The following is a 22,429-nucleotide window of genomic DNA, read 5'->3' as shown; positions in this document are numbered from 1 at the left end:
ATTTCTAGGAACTTGTAGACCCTTTGTCATGTAAAAGTGTTTTCACGAAGTGATTATTTTAAAAACCCTTCCATGATGCCCATTCTTTGATAATGATGTTGCACCTAACTTCATTTGCTCCGATGATTAAACACATGGAACAGCCAAAACATCGAAACCAAATGAGGACGAGCTCAAATCAAGATCCAGTTTTTATCATGCCAAAGATAAATTAGCACGACTATAATCATGCTATTTTTTTCTTGAATAATTAAGTAGAGGGACTATTTCGTCCTACACTAGGCCGGTTCTCTTTTTGTTCTGTTTTCTTACGATGAGCTCTTAATTTCTTTTTCTTCTCTCCTGGTTGCTTGATCAATCAGTTAATCTATCATGCTCCCAACCATTGTGTTCGACCAATTAATTACAACCGTTGGCGCCAAACCCAATTCTTCTATTTGCGATGTCATAAACCACATTAAACCGCTTCTGCTGCGCGTTGCCGATGATGCCAAAGTCCTTGGCATCGCCATTGGGGGCGAACGCCAGGCACGCCTGCGAAACGTTGGGCACGTATAGTATGCCGGAGAAGTCGACGTTAAGGGTAGTCCCGCCTCCAAACATCAGCGCCACCGTCGGCACCCACACCGTGTCATAGCCTGTGAAATCATAGCATGTGTCCAGTATCGACAGAGCCGGCACCATCTTGTACCTGGTCATCTGCTTACGGAATGCCGACTGAAGGGCGGCATAGGCCGATGGAGGCAATCTGCTGATCACTGTGCCGGAATCAAGCACCGTCCCGGCAGTAGAGAACACCTTCGAAGATATTGGAAGCTGCTTACCGCCGACTTTGATTGCCACGAGATCAAGGAAGTAGAATGAAGGCAAATTGGAGAATGTCCGCAACGGCGTGAACTGGACGTTCGACAGTCGACGACTGCCTAGTGTCAGATAGCCTGGCTTGCTCGATGTGGATGGAATGCAGTAAGAGAAGACACCGCCATACTTCGGCGACGACTGCGATACTAGCGATACTGGTCTACGCCCTAAACCGAGCAGACCGGCAGCCCTACCGAAGAGCCCCTTGCTCTGATCGCCGCAGCCGAACAAGAAATTCGGCAGCACGTCGGAGGGCGTCAGTGTGAGGGTGTCGCTGCCGAAGAAGCCCTTCAACTGGGATTTGGAATAGGTGGAGGATTGAGATGGGTCGAAGAGTGGATCCTGTTGGGGGTAGCAGTTACGACCACTGCACGGCTTGCACTGGATCCATGTGATGTCGCTGCCGGTGTCGAAGATCACCGTGAAGTCGTTCTTAGGGGTGCCGAAACCGACTTTGACGACGTAATTGCCGGTCCCGATCGAGCCGCCGGAGTTGGCGGGGATAGTTGCGGCGAGCGAGGCACGAGTGCCGTTGGAGGCGATGGAGATCTGGCGTTGGAGCCAGTTGACTCGATCTTGGTCCTGGTTTAGGAGTTTGACGTCGGCTGGCTTCCGGCTGGGGCTCAGCGGCGAGCATGGGCCGTGCCGGTGCACTACTCTCATCATGGACGGGTTTGAATCTGTGGAATTATAATTTTCAACAGATTTAGCAAAGAGACAATGTCATAGGCTAATGGAGCGCCTACAAAAGGTTTCCATATCCTTACGTCATCTACCTACCGTGACATGAAGATCTTCTATATACATTTATATATACTATGTGCGTTCTGAAACAGGGGACCGAGTGGCTTTGACTTGGTTGGTCAGGAACCACACAATCCCCTATCCCCTCCCATTCCCAAAAAAAGCAAATTAGGCATCAAGACCAGTGAAACTGGCATGTCCTTTCCGTCTTTTATCGAAGTATTTCAGAACATCAATTCTTTGTCGAGGAACTCTTTTGAGAAATTTTGAAACACAAAATGTGTATTACCGTGTATAACCTGCAAATTATGTCTAAAGTACTTAATTTGAGCTAAAAGAATATGCAACCTCTTTATTTATTATGTTTTCTGAAGGAGGTGGGAGAACTGAATTTTCAACTAAAACTTTTGAGAAATTTTCAAAGGTCGGCCAGAATTCTCCATCAGGGCACCAAGTACATGCCACGCTAATATCTTTGTCATGCATAAACGATACATTAGTATATTCTCCCCAGTCTTTTTGGGAAGAATGTTCTACCCAATCTTTCTCTTTAACAAGGAAAGCCAAGCGTAAATGATTAGATATAGTTTACACCAACCTCTCGGTGAGGAGCAAACTGAGCTCGGCAGCAAAGAGCGAACACCAACCACGTATCGATTTTCCGTCTCCCTTCCATAGACTCGCGGCGCCTGGAGAAAAGTAAAAGCCAGAAGAAAAAAGGCACAACAAGAGCAGAGTGAGGAGTGGAGAAGAGCCATGACAGAGAATTTATTCTCTCTAAATTTGCTGCGCACTTGGAAGGAAGGATAGGACTGATTTATATAGATACAGATGCCCCCCTTTGCGCGTTAATTAACGCGTTAGGAGATTTGAGCAAGTCTCTCTTACGACCACACAAGTCTTTCGTTTTAGATGCTTCTGTACGCGTCCGCACTGGAGAACGGAAACAGAGCTGGCCACTTTGGCTCCACAAAATGGGGGAAATTAAGGAGATGTTTTACGTCCTGGAACGCACCAGTTGGACGAGTAGTTGACGTACGAAATCAGTGGTGTTGACCGCAAGTCAAATATAATGATCCTTTGGGGAAGATAAAGTTATTACCGTATTATATAATGGATTCGGTCACCAATCCTTGCAGAAATCTTAGCTTTGAATGGAAACTTTTTCTCAATTCAGACAACTTTAACGGTGAGGAATTTGCTGAATAGAAAAAGAACTAACTCTTCTATTTTTGAGCATGATGAATAGAAAGTAGGGAAAACTAATGACCGGTATATTTTTTGACTGGTCTCTAACGTTTAATCTATGTTGACTGGTTGTTTAACAACCAATCCAGCAATATTTCAATATTTCATTATAAGACGAAAATGCCCCCACCCTACTGATCTCTCATTCTCACCTCTTCCATTCCCACCAAAGAAGAGAAAAAAAAAGGGGGTCGGGCCAGCCGTGGCCGCCACCGGCTACGGCTCGCCCCCTCCCAAGCCTTTTCCGCGGCCATGCTGCCGGGAATGCCTCCGCCCCCGCCCCCTCCCGTGGCCGCGTGTCAGAAATGCCCCCGCCCCCAACAAGCCCCATCCTGCGGCCGTCGCCGGCCTAGGCCCGCCCTCCTCCAGCGTCCTCCGCGGCCCGGTCTCTTTCCGGCGCCGCTAGCCTTGCAAAAGGAGACGTGTTCTCCGCTGGCCAGTCGCGGCCGCTGGCGGCGACGGCCCAGCCCCCTCCTGGGCCCCCTCCCACGACCCGGCCCCTTTCCGGCGTTGCCGGCTCGCGGGAGGAGAAGAAAGAAGAAGGAAAGAAGAGAAGAAAAAAAAAGAAAAAGAAAAGAAAAAAAGAAGAAAAGTAAAGAAAAAGAAGAAAAGAAAAAAGAAGAAGAAAAAGAAATATATATATATACACACGAATGAATGAATGAATAAATAAATAAATAATATACTATAATAAAAATATATATAAATAAATAAATAAAGCCACCGTGGCTGCGGCCCCTCCTGCGGCCCCCTCCTGCGGCCGCCACGGCCCGGCCCCTTTCTGGTGCCATCGGCTCGCGGGAGAAGAAGAAAGAAGAAAGAAGAAGAAGGGAATAAGAGAAAAAAAAAGAAAATGAAAAAAAGAAGAAAAGGAAAGAAAAAGAAGAAAAGAAAAAAAATGAAAAGAAAAAAAAGAAAGAAAAGAAAAATAAATAAATAAATAAATGCATAAATAAATATGAATGAACGAATAAATAAATAAATAAATAATTTATGAATGAACGAATAAATAAATAAATAAATAATATTGTAATGAAATAAATAATTATAAATAAATGAGTAAAGCCGCCGCAGCCGGGCCCCCTCCTGCAGCCGCCACGGCCCGACCCCCTTCCGGCGCCGCCGGCTTGCAGGAGGAGCAGAAAGAAGAAAGAAGAAGAAGGAAAGAAGGGAAGAAAAAAAGAAGAAAAATGAAAGAAAAAGAAGAAAAAAAGAAAAAAAGAAAGAAAAGAAAAATAAATAAATAAATATTATATATATGAATAAATGAATAAATAAATAAATAATATATTTTAATGAAGTAAAATAATTATAAATAAATAACTAAATAAAGCCGCCGCGGTCGGGCTCCCTCCCGTGGTTGCCACGGCCCGGCTCCTTCTAGCGCTACCGGCCACACGGGAGGAGAAAATAGAAGAAAAGAAAAGAAAAAGAAAGAAAAGAAAATAATGACTGAGTGGCAAATAATCTGATCTTTATGATATTGATAGGTACAATGGATTTCTCACCATTATAATTAGTTAAGTAAGCTTGTAACTCAATTCATATAGCCTCGAATACAGTTAACTCACCGTTGCAATTAGGTTAGTAAACTTGGTATGCAAGTAATATAGCATGGCACATATTGAAGTAAGCTTGGCATCAGTTAATCAATGTTTGAATACTTAATTTAGCCTGGCACACAGTTAAATAAGTTTGGAACACACTTAATATAGCCTGGCATACAATTAAATCATCTTGAAACACAGTTAAATCTTTTTTGCACACAGTTAAGTGTTTTCTGCATACAATTAAGTTGTTTTGCCACACAGTTAAGTTAAGAAAGCTCAATGTTGCAAAAAGATTTAACTGTGTGGAATATTATAAAGCAATTAAAATTCTTTTTCTCTGCCCAATGTGAAATGTATTTTCCTCGGTTCCTTTTTTTTGGATGGGATTCTCTCTCCCATTCTTCTACTGACAATAGAATAACAAGAAACCTGTGTACCTAAAGGAGAAATATGCTGTGAATTTACATCGAATAACTAATTAGAAAATTTTCTGGCTTCCATCTGATCTGCACATTATCTTTGATTTATCCTAACATATTTGCTCTCCATTTTGTGAAAATACCAGCAACAGAATATATGGTTAAATCTATGATACAAGTTCATCTAGAAATTAAGGAAAAAAACGTTAAAAGGCCTTTTATTTTCTTTTCTGTTTTAACAATAAAGCCTTTATCTTTGACTAGTTGGCGATGACGTTGCATGTGGTGATTTGCTCGACTGCTTTATTTATTTGAACACTATAAAAATTAGTATATTTGCTTATATTCTTAATTCATAAGAAATGAGAATACATAAAAAAATCCTCGTGGCATGTATCAAGGATATTTTTTGTATTATATAATAAGTGATCTTGAATTCTCATGGCATAACAATTTACTCGTGGATACTCTAGGAACATACCAAGCATGGTAAACTTAGATCACCAAGGATTGGATTATCACAGGATAAAGATTACAGTGATCTTAGATCATCGTGGTAATCCTATTTGGGTCACCAAACACTCCATTTTAATGTATATAAAGTTCAAAACACACTTGCAGCAACCGAACACTCTCACGGCCTTCAAAAACAAAGCATGAAGATCCTTCTGCCCATTGTCCAACCTAAAGGAATTGTATAAATTTTATTATTATAAAACCTACTATGTGTTGTACAAGTTTCTAAATGACATGTAAGCATGAGTTCGGGAGAAGAAGCCATTCTTTAAACAATAAGATTTATTTAAAATAAAAGTAGATAAAACAAATTTAATTCCTCTAGTATATATTATATTGGCCTGCCGGCAATGTATAAAAAATTGATCTTGTAAGGGCCCAATGCCTAATAATCTCTCTCATAAGAAAGGAAAAGATACACAAATTAGGAGATGACGCACAACAAACGCACGACAATCATACTATCACCCTTTTACTAGCATACGGGCCCACCCAGGAGTAAGGTGCAATCCAGGCATTCCCATAAATAGTTAAGCATAATGGTGAACATACTAATTTATTTTTAAGATTATGGGTCTTAATAAAGTGCTACCAGCCAATTTCAAAACTAAAATCACATTATTCCACCACAAGGAAATCAAGCATTGCGGATGCTTTTTTAATTATATACTAATACTTATAAGCATCGGTATTTTTATTATCGATACTTTATAAAATGCCGCAAAAGCATCGGCAATGTAAGCGTCGAAATTTCTCTTGCCGACTCATTTTGAAAGCGTCGGTAATTGCCGATGCTTTGCTTATTAGCGTCATGCATTACCGATGCTTATTAGCGCCATGCATTACAGATGCTTTTATCTGTCGGAAAGGGGCTGGGCCGCGGCGAACGCGGGAGGGGAACGAGCCGTGGCTGGCGCCAGCCGCGACGGACGCAGGAGGGGGCCAGGCCGTGGCAGGTGCTGGCCGCAGGATGCGGGATGCTGTCGGAAATGCCCTCGCCCCATGGTGGGGAGGTGCCGCGGCGGCCGCGGGAGGGGGTTCGGGAGGGGGCCGGGCCGTGGCCGGCAGCGGCCGTGGTTGGCTGTTGCGACTCCCTTTTTCTTCTTCTTCTTCTTCGGTGGAAATAGGAGATCAAGAGGGGCAGGGGCATTTTTGATATTTTATTAAAAAATAAAAGGCTCTCAAGGATCGGAAATTAGTGAAGTCATTGGACTTGGAAACTTTTTGTTACACCAGATTCTTTCGGAGAGTGGGGAATTAATTTCGCCCCATACGGAGCGACAATTCAAAAAATGAGTATTGCTGCGTGAAACAAGTTACAACAATGACAGCGTTGTACATCAAAGTTGGGGAAAATTCAGCTTTAAGCCTGAGATGATGCGGCTGTGTTGCAGTTTTCTCTTTCCACCGTAACATATCTAGTTTGTATGTTGGAGTTTTCAGATCCTGTGTTTCTGGCTCTTAGAAATTAGAATTGCATCCAGACTCTAATTTCAGCTTAAAGCCCATCCTTGTACCCAAAAAGAAAAGGAGGGGAACATGGCTGATTGGTTTATCTCTTTACATATACTCTTCTTTATTTCTTTATTCACCATTACATAGAGTTATTATATCTTATGGCTTCTATTAACTGATGTTAGATGTATGCCCTAGAAGCCAATCTGCCTGATACATTATTAATTCTAGGACATAATTTTATACTTGACTATTTATTATTGAATAAATAAAATACATCTTTTTCATTCATATTGTTTATGTGTCTATGAATCGTCCAAGAATTAATAAGATAATGATGCATATTCTTAAGAGTAAGAATTTGAGCCATGAATCATTGATGATTAAATTCTGAATGCTCCTGATCAATGGATCATCACGAGGACTGTGATCGATCCGATGAGATCAGTGCACACATTGGTTTCCTTATGGATGGACGAGACTCGAGTCCACGGTGTGGCGACACTGAAGTAATAGTGCAGGTGCTTGTTAAGAACAAGGGTACTGAGCGTGACCAAGATAAGAAGTCACTTGGATGTCTATCCATCCGTCAGTGACTTGCTTGATGTTGCAGTAGTGTGACTGGTTCTTTGACCTGCGGTGCTTCGGCTACTCACAGAGATGTTATTGTAGTTTGACTACACGTATACATGGTCTCTAGACATACGGATCCATATAGTGTAGATTGGTTGCAATAGGTTCACTGTAGGAGTAGGGTATGCACCTATATGAAACCTATCGACCTTGATAGATAACCAGAGATCCTATGTGATTTATAAGACTGAGTTCGTAAGACCTCGGCCAGGGCAGTATGCACAGTGGAGAAAGAGTTTTTCACTCTCGAACTTAAGTCGAATAAATCTTGACATATGACAGACGATGGGGTTTGACGAGTTGTCCATGACCTCCATCCTGTAGGGATCCATGATAGTAGGACTGTATCATACGATAACTGCATCTAGAGATTCATCATTCCATTCTGCTGGGTAGCCACTACATGCTGCTAGGTGTCACTGGTGGATGGTGAGACTCACAGAAAATATCTCGATGATCGATAAACCCTGATGAGTTGAGTTGGAACTGTTCCAACCCATTGAAAGGAGTTTTCAATGATATTATGATAGAGATCGCAATATATCTCACTACCAGTCATAATAGAACCTATGGGGTCACACACACTAGAGGTATTGACCGCTCCGATGATTGAAAAGTGATTATGAATCACGAGTAATCAATTCGATTGATAATCAATAGAAGAAGGAACAATGGAAATTGATTAATTGGACTTAAATACAAATCCTACTTCGAGTAGGATTCCTAGAGTTCTAATTGGATTAGGACTGGGAGTCCTACTTGGAGAAGGACTGGGAGTCCTACTTCAAGTAGGATTCCTACAATCCTAATTAGATTAGGATTTTGAATTCAATTTGGATTCTTATTTAGAATAGGATTCCTAGAAGTCCTAATTGGATTAGGACTACGGATTCAAAGTCGAGTCCTAATTGGATTAGGACTAAAATTAAATAGATCCTAATTGGATTAGGACTTCTTTAGTTCTAATTAATTATTAATCTAATGAACTATGATGACTCCTAATTTGATTAGGATTGAAGGGTTCAATTGACTCATGGTTCAATCAAATCCTAATTGGATTAGGATTTGAAGGGAAACAAGTGCACCCAATCCTCTTTAGAAGAGGATTGAACCACCTAGGGTTAGACCCCACGCCCCACTTGATTAGATCAAGTGGGGGCATGCGTGATGAAGGGTTAGGAAGAGGTGTTGGCCGAAATCAAAGAGAAAAGAAGAGGGGCGTGCGCCCCTCCTCTTGGTTCTTAAAAGGAAAATAATGAAGCTCCTAAAAGGTAGGAGCTCCATATGCCTTTATAAGGACCAAAAGGCCAAACCCTAGAGGCAATTCTTCCTCTCCTCTTCCTTGTTCCGTGAGCCTCCCTCTCCCTTTTTCCTTGGTTCATCCGCAAGCAAGGAGAAGAAAAGAAGAAGGCCTTGGCGGCCTCCTCCTCCTCCTTTCCTCCTTCCAACGCAGGGAAAAGAAAGAAGGCTGCAGGGGCTTTGATCCTTCTCTGGTCTTCATCCTTCCTCTTCCTCCTCTCAAGCACAATCAAGGGTTGATTCAAAAGGAGGACATCAGCTATCTAAAGTAGTCTCTGCAAGGGAGCTAGTACCCCGGGGAGACAAGGAAGCTTTGATCGGATCTCTACTTCGTGTAGATATCCGTAGAGGCCGAATGTGTGAACGGCTTTAAGCAAACCTTCATCCTAAACCACGAACTTCAGTTTGCGGTGATCATCTACCCGCACAAGGTGAAGATCTGATCTTCATAATTAGTTTAAAAGTTTTAATTCTAATCTATCTACGAACGGTTTTTGAATAACGTTCATATGATGAACGTCGATCCCGCTTGTGCCTCTTCCGCTGCCATCTGAATTTATTTAAATTTCTGCGGCATGGGCGGGTTCCCAATAGTGGTATCAGAGCCTAGGCTTCATAGATTAAGGTTAGAATTAATTATAAACGGGCATGATAGATCTGAAATTTAAAAGGATATGTATGCTGAAATTTTCTGCATGCAGAATTTTTCAGGATTGCTGATTTTTGCATGCTGATTTTTATGTGATAAATTAATAATTCTAATTGTATTGTTAATGGAATTACAAAGTTTAGAATCATATTTATAATGATCGGCAACCCATGTCAAAAGATAATCAATTAGATTTCAGATCTGAAAAGTATAATTGCTGCATATGGTGATGATCATAGGATTCAAACCCTTTTGGTATCAAACGTAATGACCTGCGATGTGATCTGTAATGTTATGTAATTTTTTAGATGCTTGCATGCATCTTATTTGATGTTTTGAGAGGCCTGCATGCCTCCTAAAAGGGATGTAATTTATTATTATTTTTATTTTATATCTGGTTGTATTTCTGTGATGTGATGTACGTCAACGATCAAGTCGAAGATAGTGCATGAGATGAACGGCGATCTGAGCGGTTGATGGCGATTGGATCAAGAGTTGATCAAGGATCGAATCAAGGAGGCTTGAAACCAATTCAATAGTTGAAGACAAGTTGATCGATTGACGTGCATATGCTTGTAATATGACCTAATTAGAATCCATAATCATCACCTATTTAAATTCAGTTTTTATTTATTGCTGCAATTATAACTGTCTGTGATATGCTATTTGCATGTGATGCGAATGTGAGTGGGGTAGATAGGTTTACATATGATGCAAACTAGTAGAGCAATCCCAATGAGACCTAAACTAAAACCTTCTCAATCAAGTCGAGAGTGAACCAACATGAGCAAGTCATAATAGATTAATTGATCTAATTGGTGTCTAGGAAAGCATTAAAGGTGGTTACTTAATTAGGACCTTACTCTCTAAGTAAGGAGAGCCTCCCACCTGCTTACCTGGCTAATTGTTCAATTACCTTTTATGAAGAGCTCAAGTTGCAAACACTAAGACCTGATTAACCGATATTAAGTCCATAGGTTGTCACGCCCCGCTTCTTCTTGGTGAGGAGCTTGAACAGCTGGGTCCTCCTCTGATCCCCACCTGTCCCTAGTCACATCCATGCATAAAGCATGAGGTGGCAGCCATCAACAATGGGCCCCCAGTTAGGTCCATTAGGTATCCTGGCCCAATGCTCGAGTACGGGCCCAAAAAGGTATTGGGCCCAGTTAATTTTTTGGGCCCAGGTATTACATTCTTCTCCCCTTAAATGAATTTCGTCCTCGAAATTAGTCACACCTCAAGTGGACCGATGTAGCAAGGACTCATTTTGCCGTATCGCCCAAATCGGGCAACACCCTTGAAAAGAACATTTTTTTAGGTAGACAAAGTTTCTCTCCAAAAATTTCAGTTCTCCTAGCTTAACAAGAATCGCCCGGTAGGGGGCCTTGAAGATGGGTCCCTTTCCTAAGATCGATGGTGAATTCGATTTCTCAACCAGGGGTAATTCCTGGTAATCATCAGGGTAAATGTCTGAGTATTCCTTATTTCTTATAGCTACCTAGCAGTCAAGAGTTTAGGATGAAACTAAAATAAATTGCTTTCTTCGACTAAGGTATTATGACAATCTTAACATATTATGATACTCTTAACTACCCATTACCCCAAATTTTTACGGTTATAGTTTTGTTAAACCTAGAGCTCTGATACCACTAGATGTCACGCCCCGGACCCGGATCCGTGACACGGCCGTGCTATTGCCGACTATCGCCCACAGTAGCACGCAGCCTCATACAGGGGTAATAGGTAGCCAAAAGGATTCAAACTTATATATATATTAAAAGTTTTGCAGTACAACCTTCAAGTTTGAAACCAAAAATACAGAACTTCTATGCTATTCAAATGTACAAAAGTATATAAGCTTCTCCAAAAATAACGAAGCTCTGTAACAAAATAAAAACATATCTGATGGCGATCACTGGTGAGGATCTGAAAGAAAACGGAGCATAAACAGATGTGAGCTACACGGCTCAGTAAGTAATCCTGCATATCCTACCGGATCAACCAGTAGGCTAAACATGTAAATCAGGGTTTGAGAAGCTGACATGCATGCTTATCTAATAATCATCATGGCATAATATGTATGCAATTTAAACAAAGCAGTAGTGCAAATCACAAAATTTTCATAATATATGCATATGAAACCGTGCCCCCGACATGCCGTGGTCCATTCTCTCGGATGCTACTGCGAAGTCAGTCTTGACCACTGGCGGGGCCAGCTCAGTTACTATTCAGCCACTGGCGGGGCAGGCCCAGTTACTATTCAGCCACTGGCGGGGCAGGCCCAGTTACTATTCAGCCACTGGCGGGGCAGGCCCAGTCATTCTCAGTAGCATCTTTGAGCCCATTATAGTGCCTCTGGGCTAGCTAAAACTTTATAAACTTACATGCATGATTAAAATATCAGCATCATCATGTTGCATACATAGCCAAAGCTTCTGAGATCATGCAAGTTACTTATGCATTGTAACATATCATGCATGAAACATATATACTTAAAATAAATGCTTAGGAAACATTAATAACATGACATGATCCATAACAGGATTAGGACAGGTTACTTACTTTCTTCACAAATCATGTATACAATTCAAATTGTATGAAAAACACTGGTTCATCTTATAAAACGTAATACAAGATCTACGATAAGATTAAGACAGATTACTTACATCAATTCGCTTCCAAATTGCTCAAGTCCAGGTGACAAATCCTTAATCACCTAAAACAACATCATAGGGATTACATTATTCCCCATTTATTTATTATAAAATTTCTTAGTTCATCATACTATGAACTTACTTGCTTGGATCCCATCCAAGGATCTAGCCCAAGTTCAATTTACCCAATTTAGAGCCTTTGGGGCTCGATTTAAAACCAAATTGGGTCCACATGGGTTGATTGGGTTTTTAATTAAAGGATTGGGCCACGTTTATAATTGGGTCCAACCTTTTCTAGCCAATTGGATGCTCTGATTTGGTCAATGTGGCTCATTTGGGCCTGAGTCAAGGTTAGCCCAAGGTCAATTCGACCTTCTGTCAGTTGAATTGGGCTTGAATTGGGCCTGATTTACAACCAATTAGGTCTGCTGAGACCAACTCATGAGCTTAATTGGGTTCGGACCCATTTCAATTTAACTTAAATTAGCTCGGATTTAACCCAATTTATAGTTTGGGCTCGTCCAGACTTAGCCCAATCTGATTGAGCTCGGATTTAGACTTAGCCCAATCTAATTGGGCTTGGATAGTCAAATTTGGCTAAACCCATTTCATTTCTTTTTTTTTTTCCTTTTCTTCTCTTTTCCTTCTTTTTCTTTTCTTTTTCTTTTTTTTTTCTTTCTTTTTTTTTTTCCTTTCCTTTTCTCCTCTTCTCCGTTTTCTTTTTTTTTTCTTCTTTTCTTCTCCTTCTTCTTTTCTTCTCCTTCCCGAAGCTTCCTCTCCTCCCTTCTCTTTCATCCCGATCTCCCCCTTCCTCTCTTCTCCGACGATGGGAGCACGACGAGCGGAAAGGGAGGACGGCGAGCGGAAGAAGGCCGGGCCACAACCGGCGGCGTCCACGGCTAGGCCCCGCGGCGTCCTCGGCCGAGCCTGTGACGACGGTGCTCGCGGCCGAAGCCGGCGGCCGCCGCACACGACGAGGAGGATGAGTCCCCTCTTCCTCTCTTCTTTTCCCTCTTCCTTTCTTTCTTTCATTCTTCTACTTTTCTTCAACCTCGCTTCACCAACCCCATATTCTCTCTCTCTCACTCCCAAACCCTCTCTCTTCCTCTCTTCATTCTTCCCCTGTGAAGAAAGAAGGGGGGTTTGGGAGGGCCGAGCCACAGTCGGCGGTGCCACGGCCGGGCTCGCGGCGTCCACAGCCGCGCCTGCGGCTGAGCCCACGGCCGCGCCTGCGGCTGAGCCCACGGCCGCGCCTGCGGCGGCCTTCTCTTCTCCCACGGGGAAGAGAGGCCGGGAGAAGCCGGCGGCACTGCGGGATGCCCGCGGCCGCTCCCTTGGTCTGCCAGCAGCCGACGCCCGCGCCGACGGGATCACGGCTGAAGCCGATGGCCGTCGCCGGTGGCTCTCGGCCTGCCAACAATCCCCTTCCTCCCTTCTTTCTTTGTTTCTTTGTTGTCTTGCACAAAACAGGGGGAGAGAAGGCAGGGGGCTTACCTGGCTTCCGAAGGGGATTGCAGTGCCCCGTGCTCCAGTGCCTCCACTCCATCGCCTTTGCCGATTTAGGGGTTCCTCAGATTTTTGGAGAGAGAGCCGGTAGGGTTTAATAGATACTCTTAAGAAGAAGGTTGGGGGGGGGGACGAGTGTCATGCCCAGCTTCTTCTTGGTGAGGAGCTTGAACAGCTGGGTCCTCCTCTGATCCCCACCTGTCCCTAGTCACATCCATGCATAAAGCATGAGGTGGCAGCCATCAACAATGGGCCCCAGTTAGGTCCATTAGGTATCCTGGCCCAATGCTCGAGTACGGGCCCAAAAAGGTATTGGGCCCAGTTAATTTTTGGGCCCAGGTATTACATTCTTCCCCCCTTAAATAAATTTCGTCCTCGAAATTAGTCACACCTCAAGTGGACCGATGTAGCGAGGACTCATTTTGCCGTATCGCCCAAATCGGGCAACACCCTTGAAAAGAACATTTTTAGGTAGACAAAGTTTCTCTCCAAAAATTTCAGTTCTCCTAGCTTAACAAGAATCACCCGGTAGGGGGCCTTGAAGATGGGTCCCTTTCCTAAGATCGATGGTGAATTCGATTTCTCAACCAGGGGTAATTCCTGGTAATTCATCAGGATAAATGTCTGAGTATTCCTTATTTCTTATAGCTACCTAGCAGTCAAGAGTTTAGGATGAAACTGAAATAAATTACTTTCTTCGACTAAGGTATTATGACAATCTTAACATATTATGATACTCCTAACTACCCATTACCCCAAATTTTTATGGTTATAGTCTTGTTAAACCTAGAGCTCTGATACCACTAGATGTCACGCCCCGCTTCTTCTTGGGGAGGAGCTTGAACAGCTGGGTCCTCCTCTGATCCCCACCTGTCCCTAGTCACATCCATGCATAAAGCATGAGGTGGCAGCCATCAACAATGGGCCCCCAGTTAGGTCCATTAGGTATCCTGGCCCAATGCTCGAGTACGGGCCCAAAAAGGTATTGGGCCCATTTAATTTTTTGGGCCCAGGTATTACATAGGTCTTCCACCGTAGTAGAGTTGCTAAGGTCTTTCTAATGTTGACTTGTCTCGGCTGGACATAGTGGGCAAGTTGCAACGGGGGGCTGGACCTTTCTATAGACATGTGATGTTGTAGGGATAAAGATGGGGTTGGGCACCAATAACTGTTAGGTGAGGACCCAATGACAACTTTATTTCTACAGTTATACGGTGGGTCTGACTTAACTAAGGAATGAGACCAATAACTATTAGGTGAGGTCTTCATGACTTAGAGACCAAGTAGCACTACAACATGCTTGAGAAGCATTGTACAAGAGTTGTACACTCATCCATTTATGTGTCACCAATAATTGTTAGGTGAGGTGGCATGTAAATCGGTGGGACTGCAGTACCCACTAGAAATCCTAGTCGAGTAGGATTTCCGTTTTCCTACCAGGGAAGTGTGAGGAATTCGTGAAAATAGTGGGAGGTACATTTGTTCTAAAAGATCCTAGAACAGATTAGGATCAAGTACAAAAAGTCTAACTAGAATCTTTACTCTCTGCAGATCATAATGTCAGCTTGAAATCCTTTGACCCGTATTCTTGAGACCAACTGATTGACCAGTACCAATTACAGAGACTGGCTTACAAATCTTAAAATTGTTCTGAGTTGCGAGAAAATAGGCTATGTGCTCGACAATGATATCCCCACATTACCAGCACGTCCGACCACTAATCAGCATGTGGCGCATGAAAAGTGGACAGACGATGACATTAGGATCAAGTGCTACATCATGGCATCCATGTCCAATGAACTCCAATGCCAGCATGAGAATATGAAGACTGCTAGGAACATACTGACACACCTGCAAGAGTTGTATGGTGAGCAAAGTCGCACAGCTCGTTTTGAAGTATCCAAGAGGCTCTTCAAAGCAAAGATGCGCGAGGGGCAGTCTGTCCATGATCACGGTCTGACTATGATCAAGGACTTGGAGGAGCTTGAGAAGCTCGGTATGAACATGCACAAGAAATTACAAGTAGATCTGATCCTTCAATCCCTTTCTGATTCATTTGGATAGTTTATAGTAAACTACCACATGAATAAGATTGAATGCACTAAGACTGAACTGTTAAATATGTTGGTAACTGCTGAGGGAGCCTTGAAAGGTTCAAGGGGCAATGTCCTTGCTGCTGAGTTGACTTATGGTTCCAAGAGAAAGTTTACTTGGAAGAAAAAAAGCCTGCAAAGAAGCAAAAGAAAGACAAGAAGCCAAAGAAGGAAGTTCAAAAGAAAAAGGCTAATGACAAAGAAAAATGTTTCCACTGCAATGTCGATGGCCACTGGAAAAGGAACTGTCCTTCATACCTCGAGAGCCTGAAGAACAAGAAGGCAGACACACCTTCAGAAGGTATGTTAGACTTGCTCGTGATTGAAACTAACCTTACGGTTTCCTCTACTTCGAGTTAGGTTATAGATTCTGGTTCTAGTGCTCACTTGTGCACTACTATGCAGGGTCTAAAGTGTTAGATGTATGCCCTAGAAGCCAATTTGGCTGACACATTGTTGATTCTAGGGACATAATTTTGTACTTGACTATTTATTATTGAATAAATAAAAGGCATCTTTTCATTCATATTGTTTATGTGTCTATGAATCGTCCAAGAAATTAATAAGATGATGATACATATTCTCAAGAGTTGAGAATTTGAGCCATGTATCATTGGTGATTAATTTCTAAATGCTCCTGATCAAAGGATCATCACGAGGACGGTGATCGATCCGATCAGTGCACAGATCACTCTCCTTCTGGATGGACGAGACTTGAGTCCACAGTGTAGGGACACTGAAGTGATAGTGCAGGTGCTTGTTAGAGAACAAGGGTACTGAGCGTGACCAATACAAGAAGTCACTTGGATGTCTATCCACTCGTCAGTGACTTGCTTGATGTTGCAGTAGTGTGACTGGTCCTTTGACCTGCGGTGCTTCGGCTGCTCACAGTGGGGTTATTGTAGTTTGACTGCACACATACATGGTCCCTAGCCATATGGGTCCATGCAGTGTAGATTGGCTGCAGTAAGTTCACTGTAGGAGTAGGGTATGCACCTATATGGAATCTATCGACCTTGATAGATAAGGAGAGATCCTATGTGTTTATAAGACTGAGTTCGTAAGACCTCGGCCGGGGCAGTATACACAGTGGAGAAAGAGTTTCTCACTATCGAACTCGAGTCGAATAAATCTTGACATATGACAGACGATGGGGTTTGACGAGTTGTCCATGACCTCCGTCCTGTAGGGATCCACGATAGTAGGACTATATCACATGTTAACTGCACCTAGAGGTTCATCATTCCATTCTGCTGGGTAGCCACTACATGCTGCTAGGTGTCACTGGTGGATGGTGGGACTCATAGGGATTATCTTGATGATCGATAAACCCTAATGAGTTGAGTTGGAATCGTTCCAACCCATTGAAAGGAGTTTTCAATGATATAGTGATAGAGATCACAATATATCTCACTACCAGTCAGAATAGAACCTATGGGGTCACACACACTAGAAGTATTGACCGATCCGATGGTTGAAATCGTGATTAAGAATCACAAAGAAATCAATTTGATTGATAGAAGTTGAAGAAGTGAACAAAGGGAATTAATTAATTAGACTTAAACACAAATCCTACTTCGGGTAGGATTCCTAGAGTCCTAATTGGATTAGGGCTGGGAATCCTAGATACGAGCCCTCTCGATAGAGCCATCAGCTTAGTTGGAGTAGGACTGGAATTCCTACTTAGAATAGGATTCCTACAATCCTAATGAGATTAGGAATTTTGAATTAAAATTGGATTCCTACTTGGAGTAGGATTCCTAGAAATCCTAATTGGATTAGGACTTCGGATTCAAATAAGAGTCCTAATTGGATTAGGACTAAAATTAAATACATCCTAATTAGATTAGGATTCTTTAAGTCTAAATTAATTATTAATCTAATGAATCAACATGACTCCTAATAGGATTAGGATTGAAGAGTTCAATTGAGTCATGATTCATTCAAGTCCTAATTGGATTAGGACTAGCGTAGATTGAACCAAATTTGGCTAATCCTAATTGGATTGGGATTAAACCATGAGAGAGGCACCTAATCCTCTTTGGAAGAGGATTAGGTTAACCAAGTAAGAGGGACATCAGCCCCTCTCACTTGGCTAGGGCGACATGAAGAAGCTAGGGCCGGCGCCCCCCCTTCTTAGGCAAGTTGTCATTGGAACTCCTAAAAGTTAGGAGCTCCAATCCCTTTATAAGGAGGACTAGGGGCCGGCGCCCTAAGCAATTGAATCCTCTTCTCCTTGCTGCCGCCACCCTCTCCCAACTCCCTGGTTCAGCCGCCAACAAGAAGGAAAAAGAAGAGAGCCTTGTCCGCCTCCTCTTCCTCCAATCCTTCTTCCAACGCGGGGAAAAGAAAGAAGGCTGCAGAAGCTGTGTTCTTCTTCCTTGAGTTCCTTCTTCCTCTTCCTCCTCTCAAGCACAATCAAGGGTTGATTGAAAGAGAGGAGATCAGCCATCAAAAGAAGTCTTTGCAAGGGAGCTAGCATCCCGGGAAGACAAGAAAGCTTTGATCGGTTCTCTACTTCGTGTGGATACCCGTAGAGGCCGGACGTTTGAACGGCTTCAAACGAACCCTCTTCCAAAACCACGAATTCAGATTTGCGGTGATCATCTACCCGCGCAAGGTGAAGATTTGATCTTCCTATTAGTTTTAAAAGTTTTAATTCTTACCTAATTACGAAAGGTCTCGAAACAACGTTCATGCGATGAACGTCGAACTCGTGCATGCCGATTCCGCTGCCATCTGAAAAATTTTTGAAATATCAGCGGCATGGGCGGGTTCCCAACAGTGGTATCAGAGCCTAGGCTTCGTAGATTAAGGTAAGAATTAAATATCTAAAGGCTTATTAGATCTGAAAATTGATTGATCATGCATGCTGAAAAATTCTGCATGCAGATTTTTCAGGGGTGCTGATTTTTACATGCTGATTTTTATGTGATAAAAAGATGATTCTAATTGCATTGTTAATGGGATTACAAAGTTTAGAATCATGATTAGCATGATCAGCGACCTATGTCATGATATAATCAGTTAGTTTTCAGATCTGAAATTATAATTGTAGCATACGGTGATGATCATAGGATTCAAACCCTTTTGGTATCAAATGTAATGACCTGCGATGTGATCTGCGATGTCATGTAAATTTTACAGATGCTTGCATGCATCTTATTTGATGTTTTGAGAGGCCTGCGTGCCTCCTAAAAGGAGATGTAATTTATTTTTATTTTTATTTTATATCTGGTTGTATTTCTGTGATGTGATGTACATCAACGATCAAGTTGAAGCAAAGGCATGAGATGAAAGGTGATCTAAGCGGTTGATGGCGATGGGATCAAGAGTTGATCAAGGATCGAATCAAGGAAGCTTGGAACCAATTCAAGAGTTGAAGACCACTTGATCGATTGATGTGCATGTGCTTGTAATACGACCTAATTAGAATCCATGATCATCACCTAGTTAAAGTTGAGCTTTAATTATTGCCGCGATTATAACTGCCTGCAATGCGCCGTTTGCATGTGATGTGAATGAGAGTCGGGTAGATAGGTCTACATGTGATGTAGCAAACCCAATTGAGACCTAAATCAAAACCTCCTCAATCAAGTCGAGAGTGAACCGACATGAGCAAGTCATATTAGATTAATTGATCTAATTGGTGTCTAGGAAAGCATGAAAGGTGGTTACTTAATTAGGACCTTACTCTCTGAGTAAGGGGAGCCTCCCACCTGCTTACCTGGCCAATTGTTCGATTACCTCTTATGAAGGGCTCAAGTTGCAAACACTAAGACCTGATTAACCAATATTAAGTCAATAGGTCTTCCACTGTAGTAGAGCTGCTAAGGCCTTTCTGATGTTGACTTGTCTCGGCTGGATACAGTGGTCAAGTTGCATTGGGGGGTTGGACCTCTCTATAGACATGAGATGTTGTAGGGTAAAGGTGGGGTTGGGCACCAATAACTGTTAGGTGAGGACCCAATGACGACTTTATTCCTACGGTTATATAGTGGGTCTGACTTAACTAAGAAATGGGACCAATAACTGTTAGGTGAGGTCTTCATGGCTTAGAGACCAAGTTGCACTGCAACATGCTTGAGAAGCATTGTACAAGAGTTGTACACTCATCCATCTATGTGTCACCAATAACTGTTAGGTGAGGTGGCATGTGAATTGGTGGGACCGCAGTACCCACTAGAAACCCTAGTCGCGTAGGATTTCCGTTTCCCTACCAGGGGAGTGTGAGGGATTCGAGAAAATAGTGGGAGTCATATTTGTTCTAAAAGACCTTAGGACAGATTAGGATCAAGTACAAAAGTCTAACTAGAATCTTTACTCTCTGCAGATACAATGTCGGCTTCAAACCCTTTGACCCGTATTCTTGAGACCAACCGACTGACCGGAACCAATTACAAGGACTGGCTTAGAAATCTCAAAATAGTTTTGGACTGTGAGAAGATAGGCTACATACTCGATTCAGATATCCCCACATTACCAGCACGTCCCACTGATGTTCAGCGTGAGATGCATAAAAAGTGGTTGGACGATGACATTAGAGTAAAATGCTATATGATGGCATCTATGTCTAATGAACTCCAATGCCAGCATGAAAATATAAAGACTGCTAGGGACATACTGGCACACCTGCAAGAGTTGTATGGTGAGCAAAGTCGCACAGCTCGTTTTGAAGTGTCCAAGAGGCTTTTCAAAGCGAAGATGCGCGAGGGGCAGTCTGTCCATGATCACGGTCTGACCATGATCAAGGACCTAGAGGAGCTTGAGAAGCTCGGTATGGACATGCACAAGGAATTGCAAGTGGATTTGATCCTACAGTCACTTCCTGATTCATTTGGTCAGTTTATAGTAAACTACCACATGAATAAGATTGAATGCACTAAGACTGAACTAATCAACATGTTGGTAACTGCTGAGGGAGCCTTGAAAGGTTCAAGGGGCAATGTCCTCGCTGCTGAGTTGACTTCTGGTTCCAAGAGAAAGTCTACTTGGAAGAAAAAGAAGCCTGCAAAGAAGCAGAAGAAAGACAAGAAGCCAAAGAAGGAAGTTCAAAAGAAAAAGGCTAACGACAAAGGAAAATGTTTCCACTGCAATGTCGAAGGCCACTGGAAGAGAAACTGTCCTTCATACCTCGAGAGCCTAAAGAACAAGAAAGGTGACACACCTTCAGAAGGTATAGACTTGCTCATTATTGAAACTAATCTAACGGTTTCTTCTACTTCTAGTTGGGTTATAGATTCTGGTTCTAGTGCTCATTTGTGCACTACCATGCAGGGTCTAAAGGAAAGTAGAAGGCTGGCGGAAGGTGCGGTAACCCTTCGGGTTGGCAACGGGGCAAAAGTTGCTGCTGTGGCTGTGGGCACCTACCATCTGCGACTACCGTCTGGATTTAGTTTAATACTTAGAGACTGTTATTATGTACCTGTTGCTAGCAGAAATTTGATTTCTGTTTCATGTCTAGCACAGGAAGGTCATGTTTTTACATTTGACAAAGACTGCTGTTCTATTTATTTAAGAAATAAAATAGTCGCACGTGGTTTTATGATTGACAGTCTCTACCATTTACATATGGATGTATCTGTGAATGTTACCGAGCAAGATGTGAGTGCCAAAGGATCCAAAAGATCCAGAGATGAGATAAACCAAAGATATTTGTGGCACCTCAGACTTGGCCATATTGGAGAAGATAGAATGAACAAAATGGATAAAGATGGGCTCTTAGGCTCATTGACTTCCGAGTCATATCCAGTTTGCGAGTCCTGTCTTCAAGGAAAGATGGCTAGACTACCCTTTGTAGGACATGGGGAGAGGACCACTGAAATACTTACCCTAGTACATACAGATGTATGTGGCCCATTCGATGTGCTAGCCAGGGGACGTTATTCTTACTTCATTACCTTTACCGATGATTATTCATGGTATGGGTATGTGTATCTTATGAGACACAAGTCTGAATCCTTTGAAAAGTTCAAAGAGTTCAAGAATGAAGTAGAAAAACAAACTGGAAAACCTCTTAAGGCTCTTCGATCAGATCGGGGAGGAGAATACCTTAGTGGGGAATTCCGGGACTATCTCAAAGAAAACGGCATAGTCTCACAATGGACACCTCCGGGTACACCTCAACTCAACGGGGTGTCAGAGAGGAGAAATCAGACCCTATTGGATATGGTCAGGTCCATGATGAGCTTCACTGATTTACCTATGTTCCTTTGGGGAGATGCCTTACTCACAGCGATTTATTTATTGAATAGAGTTCCCTCTAAATCCGTTCCTACCACACCGTATGAGATATGGCATGGTAAGAAATCAAGTCTGGGTCATCTCAAGATTTGGGGATGTCCGGCCCACGTCAAGCGACTACAGGCGGACAAGTTAGAGGCTAGGACCATAAGTGCTCGTTTTATAGGATATCCTAAAGAGTCATTAGGATACAATTTTTACGTCTCAGAGGATCACAATGTGTTTGTGAGCCGTCATGCCATCTTCTTGGAAAATCAGTTTATCCTTGATAAAGGCAGTGGGAGGAAAATTGAGCTTGAAGAGAAAGTCTCTGAAAAGCAACGAGTCATGGATCCTATTGAACCCATTCATAAAGAGCCAGTACACGATGTCCCTCGACCACCTCGTAGATCTAGTAGGGTCTCCCATCCTCCCGATAGATACTTAGGTATACTAGAAGAGGATACCGAGGAAATGTTCCTGATGGGAGATAGGGATCACATACAGGATCCCAAAACCTACAACGAGGCGATATCTGATATCGATTCCGAGAAATGGCTGGAAGCTATGAAGTCAGAGA

The 22,429-nt window shown here is 42.6% G+C and overlaps 1 protein-coding gene across 1 annotated transcript; it reads right to left on the bottom strand.

Moving 5' to 3' along the window:
- Window positions 1-164: 164 nt before the first annotated feature.
- On the bottom strand, window positions 165-2,437 carry LOC120107034 (aspartyl protease family protein At5g10770-like). The gene is made up of 2 exons (XM_039120185.1): window positions 2,204-2,437; window positions 165-1,541 (listed from the first exon to the last, which is right to left on the bottom strand). Exons 1-2 carry the CDS (start codon window positions 2,361-2,363, stop codon window positions 400-402), a joined length of 1,302 nt encoding a protein of 433 aa, XP_038976113.1. The 5' UTR covers window positions 2,364-2,437; the 3' UTR covers window positions 165-399.
- Between the last annotated feature and the right edge of the window lie 19,992 nt (window positions 2,438-22,429).

Source organism: Phoenix dactylifera, unplaced genomic scaffold (assembly GCF_009389715.1).
Source record: "Phoenix dactylifera cultivar Barhee BC4 unplaced genomic scaffold, palm_55x_up_171113_PBpolish2nd_filt_p 000734F, whole genome shotgun sequence".
Taxonomy (NCBI): domain Eukaryota; kingdom Viridiplantae; phylum Streptophyta; class Magnoliopsida; order Arecales; family Arecaceae; genus Phoenix; species Phoenix dactylifera.
The sequence above is the reverse complement of the archived record's forward strand: the minus strand, read 5'-3'. Positions and strand labels throughout refer to the sequence as shown.

Excerpts from the sequence above, each read along its gene's own strand:
- LOC120107034 (XM_039120185.1), bottom strand. The coding sequence starts at position 2,363 with ATGGCTCTTCTCCACTCCTCACTCTGCTCTTGTTGTGCCTTTTTTCTT. Across the intron at positions 1,542-2,203 it reads AGTTTGCTCCTCACCGAGAG|ATTCAAACCCGTCCATGATG; the intron begins GTTGGTGTAAAC and ends ATAATTCCACAG.